This window comes from Schistocerca americana, chromosome 2 (assembly GCF_021461395.2).
Source record: "Schistocerca americana isolate TAMUIC-IGC-003095 chromosome 2, iqSchAmer2.1, whole genome shotgun sequence".
NCBI lineage: Eukaryota > Metazoa > Arthropoda > Insecta > Orthoptera > Acrididae > Schistocerca > Schistocerca americana.
Window position 1 is genome coordinate 441,351,317 of NC_060120.1, and position 18,770 is coordinate 441,370,086.

At 37.7% G+C, this 18,770-nt stretch overlaps 1 protein-coding gene across 1 annotated transcript in view; it reads left to right on the plus strand.

Moving 5' to 3' along the window:
* The window catches only part of LOC124596565 (ATP-binding cassette sub-family C member 12-like), a 526,900-nt gene that overhangs the window by 390,379 nt on the left and 117,751 nt on the right, over nucleotides 1-18,770 (plus strand). The window contains exons 21-22 of the mRNA XM_047135749.1: nucleotides 24-177; nucleotides 397-525. Of these exons, the coding sequence (XP_046991705.1) occupies nucleotides 24-177; nucleotides 397-525 (283 nt within the window). The remainder of the gene's footprint in view (nucleotides 1-23; nucleotides 178-396; nucleotides 526-18,770) is intronic.

An 18,770-nucleotide genomic window follows, 5' to 3' on the forward strand; every position in this document is an offset into this window, starting at 1 on the left:
AATACTGTTTTATTTTATTGCAGTTGACACATGGGTGCCAGAGTCTCTCATCAGTATTACTGGAAACATTGTGTTGCTTCTGGGTATTCTTACATTATTGGCATATGTATTTACATGGATTCTGCTACCCTTTTTCGTAGCTTGTGTCTTTGGATTTTTTGGTTATAGGATCTATCTGTGAGTATGCAATTATGAAGAATTTTTTTTGCTTTACAAGAGTATTTTAAAGATGAATTATGTAAAATAAACGCAGAAGCAAACTGATGTAATAATCTCTTTAGGTGGATCTTAGTCTAGTGTCTACTAAGTGTGAATCCTGTTTTGCAACATGAGTAATTTTCAACAAATGAATGAGACTAAAAATTGTAATTAATATTTTTTACATTTTATTTTAAGGATGGCCCTTCCAAATTTCCACAAACTGGAAACAGAATCTTCATCAAATTTAAATGCATTTATGACTTCCACGATTGAGGGAAGAACATCAGTTCAGTCATATTCAAAAGAAAATGACTTTATCTACAGGTAGAGTACTTAATCATAACAACATTAGCTCTGTTTTTTTTAATGAAATATGCCTTGTTAACCATTTTCACGAGGTAGTTTTGCTTGATTTTTAAGCCTACACTCTGAGAGAGCCTTTCATCTTGTTAAATGTTATTCTAAAAAGAATGTCTAATATTGTTTGTGGCATGTCAATGTTTATCAGGCAATGCATCCATGGACTATTGTGCTATAGAATGCCAATTACTGGAAGTAAAACATTATTCACAGCTTGTACAGAAACCAGGCTGCAATTATAACAGTTGAAGGACTTGAAAGGCAAGCAGGGGTTAAGAAGGGAATGAGACAGGGCATTACTTTTATACATTACAGTAATACTTGTCCTGTAGATCATGGATATGACATTTCATAATGATATGGAACATTTCAGTTTAACATAAGGCTTCTTTACACAATATAATTAAATTCTTACTTTTTTTTTTTTTTTTTTTTTTTTTTTTTTTTTTTTTTGCAATTACTACTTTATATCTAAAGATTCACCTATTGAGTAGAAGGAGTTCCCATTCAGAAATTCTTTTAATTTGTTTTTAAATGCTGGTTGGCTATCTGTCAGACTTTTAATGCAATCTGGTAAATGGCCAAGCAGTGAAGGAAACAAAGGGCAAATTTGGAAAGGGAATTAAATTTCAGGAGAAAAATAAAAACTTTGAAGTGTCCTGGTGACAATACAATTCTGTCAGAGATGGTGAAGGTCTTGGTAGAGCAGCTGAACAAAATGAATAGTGACTTGATGAGAGGTAATAAGATGAACACCAATAAAGTAAAAAAGAGCAATAGGATGTAGTCAACTGAAATCAGGTAATTCTGAAGGAATTAAATTTGTAAATGAGACGCTAAAATCTGTGGATGAGTTTGGCTACTTGGGCAACAAAATAACTGATAAAAGTCAACGTAGAAAAGATATAACTTGCAGGCTGGCAAAATCAAGAAAAGAACTTCTGAAAAGAGAAATTTTGTTAACATATAACATTAATTTAAAAATTAGGAAGTATTTTCTCAAGATATTAATCTGGAGCATAGCCTTGTACAGAAGTGAAACGTGGATGATAAGCAGAAACTAGGAGGTTGGTTCTGAGCACTATGGGACTCAACTGCTGAGGGAAACTAGGAGGTTTTAAAATGTGGTGCAGTAGGAGAACGCTGAAAATTACATGGGTACATAGTACATAGATACTGAATCACATCAGGGAGAAAAAAAATTATGGTGGCAGTGGACTAATGGAAGGAATCAGTTGACAAAACACATCCTGAGATGTGAAGGAATCATTCGTTTGTTGGGTTGTTTGGGGGAAGAGACCAAACTGCAAGGTCATTGGTCTCATCAGATTAGGGAAGGATGGGGAAGGAAGTCAGCTGTGCCCTTTCAAAGGAACCATCATGGCATTTGCTTGGAGCAGTTTAGGGAAATCACAGAAAACCTAAATCAGGATGGCCGGACGTGGGATTGAACCATCGTCCTCCTGAATGTGAATCCAGTGTGTTAACCACTGCACCACCTTGCTCGGTCCATTTGTTGATAGAGGGAAGTGTGGGGAGTATAAATTGTAGAGGGAGGGTTACAGCAAGCAGGTTTAAATGGATGTTGGTTGCAGTAATTATTCAGAGATGAAGAAGTTTGCACATGATTCAGCAACACAGAGAGCTATATAGTGGAATGAACTGTAGACATGCTTGGAGCCGGGGATGGACAACCAGGAAAGGAGCATTGACCACTGCCAGTTGTCAGCCTGCCTTGTCAGCACCCCTCAGCAGCAACAAGTCACTTTTGACACTATTCATTGTGTCAACACCCTGGGACCAGCCCTCAGGAGGCCACACTGGTTTGAAAAACTTCTGGATGCTGATAGCCACTTCCATTTTCCAGGAAATTGTGGGAAGATCCCTGTGTGTTTTTTGACAATTTGGATGTGGCTGCAACATTGGAAAATTGTAATAATAAGCAATTACTGAGTGTAGCTAAATTAAAGTTAACAGGAGGCACTAGCGCATGTGTGATGCATAATGAGAAATTAAGAGAAGCACAGTCATTTGATATCTTCAGGGGAAGTTCAGAAAAGATACACACGGTGTCACGCAATTCATGTTACACATTTCAAGAGGTTGTAGAGAGACATAGTAGATCTACTTTTACATAGAAACCCTTATGTGGAAACATCATCCAATGACACTATAGAGTCTCATAGCTATACATGCTGGCACCTGTAAATGTATGTATATGCAAGATGATTCTACAAAATATCTAGAGTGATGGAGAAGGATAAAAATATCAATTTGAGGTAAGGGTCCCTGTACCAAAAATGAATGAGTTGAAAGTTACAAGCAAAAACTCTTCTGATACTGTACCTCTGACAGTGAATTACATGTACGTATACTGTCATTGCTAAGATTATAGCGTAGGCGACCTTCAGAGGTGATAGTATGGACCAAAACAAAAAAAAGTCATCCAGTAAACATGGGCTCGAAAATGCATACCTTAAGAGCTATTAGCACTTTTTCAGTGGAGGAGATGTTTTTCACAGTAGTGAAAATGAACAAGTGCTCATAGCTCCTCAGGTATGCATTTTAGACACCATATTTACCTGACATTTTTTTCTTGTTTTAGTCCATACTATTACCTCTGAAAGTTGCCTACCCAACAATCTTAGCAACAACAGTAGCAATATATGCATTCCACTATTGGAGTATCAGAACTTTTTTCACATATAACTTTCAACTCATTCATTTTTGGTACAGGGACCCTTACCTCGGATTCATACATTTGTCCTTCTCCACCACCCTGGAAAGGTTGTAACATTATCACAGAATCATCCTGCATATACATACATTTACAGGTGCCAATGCTTATGACTTTTATTTTATGTAGTGTTATTCGATGATGTTTCTGGACATGGGTTCCCACATAAAACTTGATCTAGTAAGCTCCCTTTACAACCTCCAGAAGTGTGTAACATGAATTGTGAAACATCCTCTATATGAGGAAAAATACTTTGTGGTACCACCACGAGTGGCATATTGGGATTCTCTGGAAACATGGAGAATTGGTAAAATGTCTTGTAGACAGCATTCACAAAATTAATGTCAGTACATATGAGGTCAGTGATGAAGATAATGTGAAGAAGGCCATATTGCAGGTATCTGAGCAGAAAGTACTTGATGCATTTTTATTGGGTTTACAGCCAGAAATGTAGTGTAGTGTTTATACAGAATTTCCAAAGACTCTGAATGAAGCAATAGAAACAGTGGTAGCACTAGCCAAAATTGTTGTGGCCACCAAACCATGGGAAAAGAAAGTAATAGTTAACAGACTCAAATTTTTTGAGGAAATTAATTATAAGATTTAATAGAGATATCAAATGTTTTAGATGTGGTCATGCAGGCCATATGAAACGTAATTGAAGGGAGCAACAGTGTCATGCATGTAAGTGTTTTGGACATTCCAAATGGAATTGTATGCACAAGAGTCACAGAAACAGGAAACGTGTTCATAGCGTTGACCTTGTAACTTGTGATTTAATGGAGTAGTGTGTGGTATGTCCACTCTGCAATACTCCCAGTAAGAGTTAGCACAGACTTTTTTCTGACTAGTCACATGAAAGGAAAATTGTGCAACTTCTTATTAGAGGCTGATTCTCAGGTATTTGTGGCGAGTAAGGGTATACTTGACACAGTACAATTGAATCTGCCACATTGTGGCAGCAGCCACCGAGCTGAGAGGACATGCCGCAGTGCCACCAGCAGTAACATCAGCTGTCTAATATACAGTAAATTAATTTAGTCTTTCCTTTTTTCAGATGCTTCTACAAAGAAGTGAACTATACATGTGTATTTCACTGTGTAGACTAGTTGTTAGAAAATTAATTGTACTATTTGTTTTTGTGTATGTCTTGTGAATATCCTTGTGTAGGGTGGCTTCCTAGTGTAAGTTTTCCCATCGCCAGAAACTCCATCACCCGACTAAGTTTTAATTTTGAGCTAGTAGACAGCATACTGATTACATGCCTCTAGTTTGAATGCAGTAACTTTTAGGTAAACAAGGTTTCTAATAATAAATATCTGTAAATACATTAACTTCAGTAGAGAAATTTATTTCTGTTGCAGTCTGAGAGTACAGTGAGAAATCTGTACAGCAATTTTTAGTGTTACTTTGTTCTCCTTTGATAAACTTTGTATACAATTCAAACCCAGTAGCGCCATTTGAGACTTTATATCTATTTTATACATAGTAAGATATGGCTAGGGACTGTGCTTGTTGTGAGTGGTCACAGGGACAATTGGCTGCTGTCTGTGAACAGCTGGAAGCTGTGTTGGCTACCATCAACAAGCTTCTAGCTAATGCTCAAAGTTGAGAGTGGCATCGGGGTGCCAGTGATGAGACCTGCAGTACCTTTGGTATCATTGGAATCCCCTGGTGACCCAGATGTTGCTGTGACTTCTGATATGCAACATCTGACCGGTCCATCCTCACTCCAGCGTGGATGGCAGACAGTGGTTGCTTCACGTGTCAGTTGGGGGGAGGACAAAAGAGGGAGCAGGCTATATGGCTGGCTCCCTGCATTTCAGCAACAGGTACGAGGTGCTACCCAGTGTTGATGATAACTCTGAGCCAGCATGAGATGCCTCACCTGTTGTGCTAGTGGTAGATTTTCCTGCCCAGTCTAGACAAGTACAGAGGGTGAGTATGCTTGTCATTGTAAGCTCCAGTGTTAGGCAGGTGATGGAGCCCCTCAGGGAGATAGCAGGCAAGGCAGGAAAGAATTCCAATGTGCATTCGGTATGTTTGCCAGGAGGTCTCATCCATGATGTGGAGGAGGCCGTGCCGGCAGCTATCGAGTGCACTGGGTGCAAACAGCTGGATGTAGTGGCACATGTCAGCACTAGTGATGCCTGATGCTTGGGTTCTAGGCAACAAGCAACACAAGCAGTGTGCAAGCTAAGCTGTCTATTTGTAGCATTTTATCAGGGTTAATCACAGCCCTGTGGTTTGGAGCAGAGTGGAAGGTCCAAACCAAGGGCTCAGACAACTCTGCAATGGTATCGGATGCACATTTTTCAACCTCTGCTATCGTGTGTAGAACTGTAGGGTTTCCCTTAATAGGTCAGGTGTGCACTACATGTAGGAAGTGAATACTAGGGTAGCGGAGTACATGTGGCATGCAGATGGAGCTTTTTAGGTTAGAGAACCCTTCCCTTGCCTAGGGATCAAAGACAATTTGCCTGTTAAATCAGCCACAGTGACCTCAGAGAATCTTGGTCCTCACAGATCAGAGATATAAAAGATTAATATGATGTTAATAACCTGCAGGAGCATCCAAGGAGAGGTCCCAGAATTACTATTGCTTACTGAATGTTGTAATGCACAGATAGTATTGGTGACATAAAGCTGGTTGAAATCAGACATCAATGATGATGAAATCCTAAGCTCAGATTGAAATGTTAGAAGGTTAAGCACCAATGGTGGTGGTGTGCTTATTATAGTAAAAAATCTGATAAAATCTAGCGAGGTTATCATGCATTCCAAATGTGAATTAATCTGAGTGAAACTGAGTATCAAAGAATGGTCAATAATGGTGATTGGATGCTTTTATAGACCACCTTGGTCAGGATCTGTAGTCGTAGAGCGCTCCAGACAGAATCTTAAGAATATCATTAGTAATTCTCCTGATCATGCCATTTTAATAGGGGATGATTTCAACTTGTCAGGTATAGATTGAGAGTGTTATGCCATCAAAACTGGTGCCAGTGACAGGGATTCATGTGCATCGTTCTGGATGTCTTGTTCGAAAATTACCTTGAGCAGGTAGTTAGAAAACCAACTCATGAGGGTAACGTCTTAGACCTCCTAGCAACAAACAGACCTGAACTTATCAAATCAGTTAACATAGAGGAAGGTATCAGTGATTGTAAGGCTGTGACAGCATCTATGACAATGGGTCCTACAAGGAATGATAAGAAAGGTAGGAAGATATATTTGCTCAGCAAGAGTGACAGGATACAAATTTCAGAATATCTCAGCAGTCAGCATTAAATATTTGGTGATGAGGATGAAGATGTGGAGAACAAATGGAAAAAATTCAAAGCTATCATTGAATGTGCCCTAGACAAGTATGTTCCAAGTAAGGTTTTAAGGGATGGGAAAGAGTGACCATGGTTTAAGAGCCATGTTAGAAAAGCACTACGTAAACAAAGAGCACTTCATCTCAGATTTCTCAGATTCAAGAGAAGTGAAAACCTAGCTGACAAACAAAAGCTGAATGAATTGAAGATGAGTGTAAGGAGAGCAATGAGAGAAACATTCAATGATTTTGAAATTAAAATGTTGAGTGAAAACACTAAGAGATTTTGGTTGTATGTAAAGAATCAGTAAGTGGATCAAAATCATCTGTTCATTCTCTCAGTGACCACACTGGCACTGAAACAAAACATAACAGAGAAAAGGCCGAAATACTGAATTCGGCCTTCTGAAGTTGATTCACCATGGAAGATCATAACACTGTCCCTCCTTTCAATCATCATACAAATGTGAAAATGGCAGATATAGGGATAACCAATTATGGAATGGAATTGAAACAAAGCTACAATCGCTTAGTAGTAGAAAGACATCAGGACCAGATGAGATACCTATAAGATTCTATAAAGATTATGTGAAAGAACTAGCTCCCCTTCTAGCAGTAATTTATCATAGATCACTTGAGCAATGAAAGGTACCTAACAATGGGAAAAAAGTGTATGTTGTTCCCATTTTTAAGAAAGGCCATAAGACAGATTCACACAATTATAGACCTATTTCATTGATGTCAATCTGTTGCAGAATTATGGAACATATTTTATGCTCAGAATTATGATGTTTATGGAAAACGTACATCTCCTCTATAAAAATCAATATGGATTTTGCAAACAGAGATCCTGCAAAATTCAGCTCATTCTGCTCCTCCATGAGATCCATAGTGCAGTTGACGATGGCACTCAGATTGATGCCAAGTATCCTTCATTTCAGTAAGGCATAAGGCATCTGACACCATCCCACATTGCCATTTAATGAAAAGAAATACAAGCTTATGGAATATCAAAGCAGACTTTTCTTGCAGATAGAACTCAACACATCACTCTTAATGGAGAAAAATTGACAGATGTAAAGGTAATATCTAGAGTTCAGGAGAGTGTGATAGGACTGTTGCTGTTTACTATATATATATAAATTATCTAGTAGAAAGTATCGGATGCTCTTTAAGACTATTTGCACATGATGCAGTTGTCTATATCAAGGCAGCAATGCAAGAAGATAGTAAGAATTTGCAGAACAACCTGCAGAGAATTGATGAATGGTGCAGGCTCTACAGCTGGCCCTGAACATAAATAAATGTAACATATTGCACTTACATAGGAAAAGAAATCTGCTACTGTACAGCTACACTATTGATGACAAATAGCTGGAGACAGCATCTGCCATAAAATATCCAGGTGTAACTATCCAGAGTGACCTTAACTGGAATGACCACATAAAACAGTTAGTGTGGAAAAGCAGATACCAGACTCAGATTCATCAGAAGAATCTTAAGGAAATGTAACTCATCCACAAAAGAAGCAGCTTATAAGGTGCTTGTTCACCTGATTCTTGAGTATAGTTCATCTATCTGGGCTCCTTATCATGTAGGAGTGATAGAAGATATAGAGAAGATCCAGTGAAGGACTTGTTTTGCCACAGTATCATTTAACTGGCAAGATAACATTATGGAGATGCTAAACAAACTCCACTGGTAAATGTTATAAGAGAGGTGTTGTGCTTCACAGAGAGATTTGCTATTGAAATTATGGGACAGCACTTTTTAGAAGGAGTCGGACAACATATTACTTCCCCCATACATACATCTCATGCATTGACCAGAAGGAGAAAATTAAAGAAATTAGAGCCAATACAGAGGCTTACCAACAATCATCTTCCTCACACACTATTCATGAGTGGAACAGGGTTGTAGGGATCAGATAGTGGTACCGAAAGTACCCTCCACCACACACCATTAGGTGGCTTGTGCAGTATGATTTAGATGTATATTTAGAAGTAGATTGGAGAATATGTGGAGTAGGCAGGGGTCACATTCTAACTTCCAGGTTAATGTAGAGTTTCTCCTAATGGTTTATTTATTTTGTTTATTTATTCATCCAGCAAATCTCTACAGATCATGGGATATTATTTGCACATAAGTGTGCACTCTCTCTCTCTCTGTCACACACACACACACACACACACACACACACACACACACACACACACACAAATTACATATAACAACAAAATTTATTTTAATCGTACAATAAATTCATTCTATTTGATCTTGCTTTAGCATCAGTAGCTGATTTAGCATATTCTTGCTTTTTAGCCTATTCTACTCACATGGTTTAAGAATCCTGCCATTGAATAGACAGAGTGGTCTAATAAGAATGCCCTTAGTGAAAATGAGGAAATGACTTTTGTTTTATGTGGCAGACCATTGTACATTTGTATTGTGCTATTTGAAGTGGAGGCTTTAAAGGCTGTTGTCCTTACTGACTGGACATGGAGTTTATCTTTTTGTCTGGTATTATGTTCATGTACATTAAAGTTTTTATCTATCTCGATACAATTCTTCCTCACATAATTTACAAGTTTCTAGAATCAAAAGACATGGGTTGGGGAGGATTGAAGATTTCTGAAAGAAGGGCCTGCAGAAGTCAGTCAATGTGCATGGTATATTGCTCTTATAGTTCTTTTTTTGGGTCAAGAAGATGAGATGCACTACCCCAGAATATAATTTCATACTGTAGAATACTGTTTTCAATGTCATATTTGTTTTTTGTTACACGTACCGGCCATTTAAAATCATGTTGAAGTTATATGCCTAAAATTTTTTTACCAGTGATGTTATAATACCATTGGCATTTATCATCTCTGAGGTGTTGCAGGTTTCTCCTTTTAAACAGAAATTAAGAACAGTTGTTTTGGATGTGTTTATTATTAGTTTATTTCCTCCAAACTGGTCATTTAGCTGTTCTGTAGTTTTATTTATGTTTTCTTGTAGCTGTATTTGTGTTCTTCCTGTAAGAGGAATGCTAGTGTCATCTGCAAACAAGGTATTTATTTGTGATTCTGTGCTTATATCTAGGTCATTTATGTATAGAAGGAAAAGGGGAGGCCCATGAATGTATCCTTGAGGGACTCCACTTTTGATTATTCCTGCATAAGAAAAATGTGTTCTAGTGCTATCATGGAGTTCATGTGTCCTTACTCCTTTCTGTTTCTGATTTGTCAAGTATGAGGAGAACCATTTTAATGTGGTGCCTCTAATGTCTTGCTTTTGGTGTTTTTCCAGCAGGATTCTGTGGTCCAAAATCTCAAAAGCTTTGCTTCGACTTACTGTGTTCTGTTGGTTGATTGGGCTGTCTCTCTTACTATTAACCATCAGATCTTTTCGTATTGTCTTCATAGTAATGTCTGAAGAGATTTGCAATATTCTGGGGGTCAGTAAGTCTGTTGTTGTCACAGTTCAGGGTGATATTTTCCTTTTGACTATTTCCCTCCCGGTTTATTACTTTCCAGATTGCTTTGCTTTTGTTTTCTGACTCTGATATAAACTTATCATTGGTTATTTTTTTGCCTTGTGTATGACTTTTCCATGCACCTGAGTATATTCTGTAATATAGCTGTTAAGGAGACAGGATTGTTGTGGTTTTTTAGTAACTGAGCAGTTTTCTTTTTGTTTTGCTTGAGACTTTTATCCCTCTTGTTATCCACAGCTTTTCTTTCAGATTTTTATTCTTTACCACCCATGTTTTGAACAGAAATGCTGATGCAAAATAATAATTGAAAATGTCAGAGAACTTTTCAAACTTTTTGTCGGTGTTATGCACCAAGAAGCTTCTTCCCATCTTTCTCTTGATAATTAGTGACTGAATGTTTCTACACTCTGTATGTTGAATCTTGTTGCAGCTACAGTTCTTTATGGTTTTGATGTGGAGTAATCAGCCTGCAAGTGTTATCACTTGGGCTTCATGATCACTTACATTTGTACTTTCACAAGTCGTGAAAGGAGATGTTAACAAATATTTGGTGCATAGTAGTGGCAGAAGTTTTTGTAATTCTTGTTGGTTGTAATTATTTGATTTAAATCAAAAGTATCTATTAAGTTGAGCAACAGTTCTTTTATCCTGATTGTTGCAAGAAAGTCAATGTTGAAATTTGCCCACTATTGATTTCTTGCTTACATATATCTTATTTAGTAATGTTGCAAGTTTATTGATAAATGCCTTGAAGTTCCCATTTGGAGAGTGATAGATACACATAACAACTGTATTTGCAACATTGATTTCTACAACTGTTGCTTCAAATTCTCTTTCTGCATTAAGGTACTGAAAAACTGTCAATAGTTTTGAATTTCAACCAACTTCTAATTAAAACAGCAGTATCTCTATTTTTGTGATTTCTTCTATGGAAGTAGTTTGCAAGTGTGTGGCTTGATATTGAAAATTATGTAGTCTGATCTGCCTCTAACCAGTGTTCTGAGAAACATAGAACACTGACAAAATGAAGATGAGTGTTTATCAAAATTTCAATGTCTAAAACCTTGTTTGTGATTGACTGGATATTCTGGCAGTATATGGAGAGATACTTGGTACTACAATTTATTTTTATTCTGGATTTTAAATTAATGTCCAAATTTCCTAAGTCCATTTTTATTACATCACTTACCTCACCTTTGTTTGGAGGGATTCTATTCATAAGAAAATCATGTGTGCAGGTGCTTAGAGTTTTATTTTGTCTCATTGACTTCCAAATGCTTTCTACTCCTTGGATAGCCATCCATGTGGTTGACAGTGGCTAGCAAGTCGTACTCAGTTTAGATTTCTGAGTTGTGTTACAAAACCATTACTGTTGCAAAGATCACCTCTAGGCCAGAGGCAGCCACCTGAACTCCATAGAAGTATCTTAAAGTCAACTTGCAGGATATCATACTGAAATGGAATTGAAAATTAATCTGGGTTGATGTAGGAGCTGATTTTCAGGTTAACTCTTTGTGTATAGCTGAACCTTTGTGTGAAAATGAAGAATTAGACAAAGCACAATGTTTTACATGAGTAGTTTGTCCTGAATAAAGGAAATTGATAGAAGGAGAGTTGCATCTGTCGACAGTGATAACTTTAGTTCTGAAGAGGTGAAGGTGAGGCACTCTAATAGCCAGCTTAGAAGTAGTGGATGAAGATGAATTAGACAGGAATTTCACACTAAATGTGCAGGGCCATCAAAGTCTGTCAGTTTAACCATATTGAGGAGGAAAGTATCATACCTAGAGGGAAAGGAGGACATATAGAGCTTTTTAGAGGAATATGCTGAGTTAGTTGATTCTACTGGATGATTTGGTTAGTTTTACAAGGCCAGATCAGTCAATCATCCAGACTGTTGCCCCTGCAACTACTGAAAAGGCTGCTGGGCCTCTTCAGGAACCATCTGATGCATGGAAGCCTCCCCACCAACGGCAAGGTCTATGGTTCATGGGGGGCGAGGGGGGGGGGGGGGGGGGTTGTGCTGTGCTTGGTACTGCAAACGGCTGAAAGCGAGGGGAAACTATGGCCAGAATTTTTCCCGAGCATGCAGCCTTTACTGTATGGATAAACGATGATGGAGTCCTCTTGGGTAAAATATTCCATAGGTAAAATAGTCCCCCATTCGGATCTCCAGGCGGGGACTACTCAGGAGGACATCGTTATCAGCAGAAAGAAAACTGGCGTTCTACGGATCGGAGCGTGGAATGTCAGATCCCTTAATCGGGCAGGTAGGTTAGAAAATTTAAAAAGGGAAATGGATAGGTTAAAGTTAGACATAGTGGGAATAGTGAAGTTCGGTGGCAGGAGGAACAAGACTTTTACAAAATCAAATAGGGGTAATGCAGGAGTAGGTTTAATAATGAATAAAACAATAGGAATGCGGGTAAGCTACTACAAACAGCACAGCGAACACATTGTTGTGGCCAAGATAGACATGCATCCCATGCCTATGACAGTATTACAAGTCTATATGCCAACTAGCTCCGCAGATGATGAAGAAATTGAAGAAATGTATGATGAAATAAAAGAAATTATTCAGATAGTGAAGGGAGATGAAAATCTAATAGTCATGGGTGACTGGAATTCGGTAGTAGGAAAAGGGAGAGAAGGAAACTTACTAGGTGAATATGGATTGGGGCTAAGAAATGAAAGAGGAAGCCGCCTCATGGAATTTTGCACAGAGCACAACTTAATCATAGCTAACACTTGGTTCAAGAATCATAAAAGAAGGTTGTGTACATGGAAGAAGCCTGGAGATACTGACAGGTTTCAGATAGATTATATAATGGTAAGACAGAGATTTAGGAACCAGGTTTTAAATTGTAAGACATTTCCAGGGGCAGATGTGGACTCTGGCCACAATCTATTGGTTATGAACTGTAGATTAAAACTGCAGAAAGGTGGGAATTTATGGAGTTGTAACCTGGATAAACTGACTAAACCAGATGTTTACAGTGTTTCAGGGAGAGCATAAGGGAATGATTGACAGCAATGGGGGAAAGAAATACAGTAGAAGAAGAATGGGTAGCTTTGAGGGATGAAGTAGTGAAGGCAGCAGAGGATCAAGAAGGTAAAAAGACAAGGGCTAGTAGAAATCCTTGGGAGACAGAAGAAATATTGAATTTAATTGACGAAAGGAGAAAATATAAAAATGCAGTAAATGAAGCAGGCAAAAAGGATTACAAACGTCTCAAAAATGAGATCGACAGGAAGTGCAAAATGGCTAAGCAGGGATGGCTAGAGGACAAATGTAAGGATGTAGAGGCTTATCTCACTAGGGGTAAGATAGATACTGCCTACAGGAAAATTAAAGAGACCTTTGGAGAAAAGAGAACCACTTGTATGAATATCAAGAGCTCAGATGGGAACCCAGTTCTAAGCAAAGAAGGGAAAGCAGAAAGGTGGAAGGAGTATATAGAGGGTCTATACAAGGGCGATGTACTTGAGGGCAAAGTTATAAAAATGGAAGGGGATGTAGATGAAGATGATATGATATTGTGTGAAGATTTTGATAGAGCACTGAAGGACCTAAGTTGAAACAAGGCTCTGGGAGTAGACAACATTCCATCAGAACTACTGACAGCCTCGGGAGAGCCAGTCCTGACAAAACTACAACATTCCATCAGAACTACTGACAGCCTCGGGAGAGCCAGTCCTGACAAAACTCTACCATCTGGTGAGCAAAATGTATGAGACAGGCGCAATACCCTCAGACTTCAAGAAGAATATAATAATTCCAATCCCAAAGAAAGCAGGTGTTGACAGATGTGAAAACTACCGAACCATCAGTTTAATAAGTCATGGCTGCAAAATACTAAGGCGAATTCTTTACAGATGAATGGAAAAACTGGTAGAAGCTGACCTCGGGGAAGATCAGTTTGGATTCTGTAGAAATATGGGAACACGTGAGGTAAATACTGACCCTACAACTTATTTTAGAAGCTAGATTAAGAAAAGACAAACCTATGTTTCTAGCATTTGTAGACTTAGAGAAAGCTTTTGACAATGTTGACTGGAATACTCTCTTTCAAATTCTGAAGGTGCAGTGCTAAAATACAGGGAGCGAAAGGCTATTTACAATTTGTACAGAAATCAGATGGCAGTTATAAGAGTCGAGGGACATGAAAGGGAAGCAGTGGTTGGGAAGGGAGTGAGACAAGGTTGTAGCCTCTCCCCGATGTTATTCAATCTGTATATTGAGCAAGCAGTAAAGGAAATAAAAGAAAAATTCAGAGTAGGAATTAAAATCCATGGAGAAGAAATAAATACTTTGAGGTTCGCCGATGACATTGTAATTCTGTCAGAGACAGCAAAGGACTTGGAAGAGCAGTTGAACGGAATGGACAGTATCTTGAAAGGAGGATATAAGATGAACGTCAACAAAAGCAAAATGAGGATAATGGAATGTAGTCGAATTAAGTCGGGTGATGCTGAGGGAGTTAGACTAGGAAATGAGACACTTAAAGTAGTAAAGGAGTTTGGCTATTTGGGGAGCAAAATAACTGATGATGGTCGAAGTAGAGAGGATATAAAATGTAGACTGGCAATGGCAAGGTAAGCGTTTCTGAAGAAGAGAAATTTGTTAACATCGAGTATTGATTTAAGTGTCAGGAAGTCGTTTCTGAAAGTATATGTATGGAGTGTAGCCACGAATGGAAGTGAAACATGGACGATAACTAGTTTTGACAAGAAGAGAATAGAAGCTTTCAAAATGTGGTGCTACAGAAGAATGCTGAAGATTAGATGGGTAGGTCACATAACTAATGAGGAGGTAATGAATAGGATTGGGGAGAAGAGGAGTTTGTGGCACAACTTGACCAGAAGAAGGGATCGGTTGGTAGGACATGTTCTGAGGCATCAAGGGGTCACCAATTTAGTATTGGAGGGCAGTGTGGAGGGTAAAAATTGTAGAGGGAGACCAAGAGATGAATACACTAAGCAGATTCAGAGGGATGTAGGCTGCAGTACGTACAGGGTGATGAAGAAGCTTGCACAGGATAGAGTAGCATGGAGAGCTGCATCAAACCAGTCTCATGACTGAAGACCACAACAACAACAACAACTGGATGATTGGCTGTCATGCCATTAACACAACATGATATTACTACTGGGAATGAGTAACCTGTCTATAATAAATTCCATATAGTTTCACAGCATTTGCAAATTGTTCATTAAACAGTTTATGGATCAACAACTTCAATATGGTATCATAGAAGTGGATAATAGCTCTTAGTCTCCACCCATCATCATTATACCAAAGAAATCATCAGAAGGCATCAAAAGATTTAGGTTTTATTGTGTCTAACATTATTTAACCCTTGAGCAGGAATGTATAAAGTGCACAAGCCACAAATAACATTGTCTTGTACCATTCCATTGTTGAATTAAAATGTGACCTAATATCTATTCCTGCATTATTGCTTCAGCTAACACTGTTATAAGTTGTATTGTTATATGTCCAAGAGAGCAGCAATAATATAAACAGTGAACTAGATTAGAAAAAAATTTATGACCCATGCACAAAAATGGCCCATAATCTGAGCTAGTGGAACAAACCCACATTGAATCAGTTGTCTTCCAGATAATTAGCAAAAAATAAGCTGTTGGCTAGGATCTCAAGCAAATGTGCTGTTTAATGCTTTGAGTAAGTCATTACTGTGGGATAATAATGCTTCTAGGCAGAAGTAGACTGATATAATAAAGTTTATTTTATTATTGTTTAATTAAGCATTGATTTAGCTTGTATAGAGTAAGTTTATTTTATCATTGTTCAGTTAAACTAAGGGGAAACTGTTAATTGCTCATATATTTTTACATTGGTAACATAAAGACAGCTACTCTTGATATGTGTACAACGTACACCACATGCCTGCTCATGTGATAAAAATGGCATACCCACTTGAGGGTTAAACTTGAAAGCAATTACAGATTATAACAGAGACCTTAGATAAATCTGGCCACTGTCATTATTTTATAACAACAGACATACAAAGTGGTAGCATCTGAAGATCATCTGAAAACAGCATTCTCGTCTCCATCTGCTCATTATAAATATTGTTACATGGTTTTTGGACTGAAAAATGCAGTAGAACTTTCCCAGGAATTTTACATGGTGTATTTCAAGGGTTAAAAACAAAGTAATGCATGATCTATTTAGTGATATTATTATGTTCTCTAAGGACATCCAGGGGAATATAATGCATTTATGTGAATTCTTTGACCATTAGCATGCAGCACAATTAACACTGAGCCTGGAAAAATTTATTTTGCAACAAGAAATCCATTACTTGGTGTGTATTGTTGTCCAAAATAGTGGACATTCTGATCTGCAACTTTTCTGACATTTGCTGAAATTGCAACACCTCTCACTCATTTATTGAAAAATGAAGGTAAAATTTCAATGGTCTGCATATTGTGCAGCTGTATAAGTAAAACTGAAAGGTTTATTGACCCCCTAGTCCATTTCTCACTTTTCAGGATTACCAAAACAATTCATGCTTCTTGTGTGATGCTAATAATTTTGTGTTGGGATGTATTTTAAGCCAAGGCGTAGACATTCTAGGCCACCCAACAGCTTATGCATCAAGACAGCTTAGTAAACCAGGAAATAAATTATTGAACTACTGAAAAAAATGCTATCACTAATATGTGGAATAACTTATTTCCAGTATTATTTGTATGGATAACACTCATTGGTGGCTTGGGCAAAATTTTACCAATGTGCTTTAATGTGGTGGCCTATAGCCATTGGACATAAAAGGGTGGTTATCATAACTAAATTGAGAATATTATTTTTATTTATATAAACTGAATTGTTTAAATGTATTTAAATTTTATAATTAATCATTTAACATTATGAGGGAAACAAAGGGAAAAAACAAAGAATAGTATTAACAGAAATCAAACCTAAGCCAGTGAATTGGCTGACATTGTGCTTGAACACTGGGATATGGGACTCACTCATGTGCCTTTGCTCAAAAATACCTCATACTTCACATGTAAATCTTTATCAAACTTAGGCACTGTTGATGTGTTTACACATCCCGTCCCACTGACCCTCTCACTGCTGTAGGTGACTTACTTCCATGCTCAGCGAATAAAAACATTCAGGTATTTATTATATAATACATGTGCCTTTTTGCATGCTAACATTTGCTTGAATACTCATTTCAATGTCTTGAACCATTTATGGAATATGACAGTTGTTATGACCATATGCTTCCTGATGTGCAGGTACTAAATTGGCCCATCACACACAACTGTCTGCTGGATTTAAAAAACAATAACTTAAGAATGAAATGGGATTTTTGCTCTCAGTTTTAAACAAAACTGTGATGTCTTATGTACATTTCATAAACAGCAATTTACATCCTAAATTAACCATACATAAAGTTTATGCAAAGCATTTTACCTCTGCTAACTCTCTAAAATTTAGTACAATGTTTTTCTTAATTTTGTGCAAACAGTAACTATGATGAATAACAAAAATAAATTCAGTCCTTTATTGATAAAAAATATCAAACTGTAAGACGTGCAAAAGTCAAATTGTTTCACTGAATAGTTTTCTTAAAATTGTATGATAAGTATTTCGCAGCAGCTACACCACTGTTTTTCAACGTGGGTAGCAGTGTTAGGAGAGCAGTGCAGTGGCAACAAAACACAAAATGTAGAGAGAATGTCTGTAGCAGTCAAAGTGTTAAATAAATAGTTTAATATTCCAAGGAGTAATTTAAACTTTTTTTAAAAAAAGATTGTAGTAGTGGGAACCGAACCCAAACCAGTGAATTGATAGTTGGTGTTCATGGGTACTTGGCCATGACATGGTTACATTAGCTGCTCCTCAAGAATCTCTCATAGTCTACACTTGCACAGGATGTTACATGCAGTTTCAGAGAAAAATACTGACCTTACACCATAAACAACATAGAGCTCATAGTGCCTGAAGGGATGATGTAATATCAGAGCATGCACAGTTGAAAACACGGAGCTGTGTCCCTTCTCTGAGCTGATTATAGTGCAGCTGATGGTCAGTTCAGTAGTCAACACTGATTTCTAGTTATCACCAAGAGAGAGAGCTACAGAACATGCCTTTGTCCATTTTATTGAAGAGAATGACCTTAATGTTAATACAATTTATGGATCACACTTGAAGAGAAATACTGTAATTTTAATGCAATTTCCAGACTGCATTTCATGACTTAAGTGCAATATTTATGGTGTGCTGAAATATATTAGCATATTATGACCAACTGCCGCTGACAGCACTTCAAAGTAATAACTGATAATGCAGCACTGAAATAGTTACTAGGACTTAAAGATCCAATGAGGCATTGAACTTGATGGGTGTGGGGACTGTGTGAATTCTATTCTGAAGTAGTACATCAACTAGTTAAATCATACAGGAATCACGATGGCCTCAGTTGCAAAATTCATACCACAGAACATGCCGGGATGAACATATATGAATGGAGAGAACCATAAAGCATTGACCCAGATTGGGAGCAGTTCACTATGCAGCCATAACTCAGTATATAAAATGGAATACTCTACAGGAAGAGAAGATGTGGGTTATGCATAGAGCTACCAGAAAAATTACAAGATGCTGAGGTAGGCTCATGTTTCAATTTTAGCTG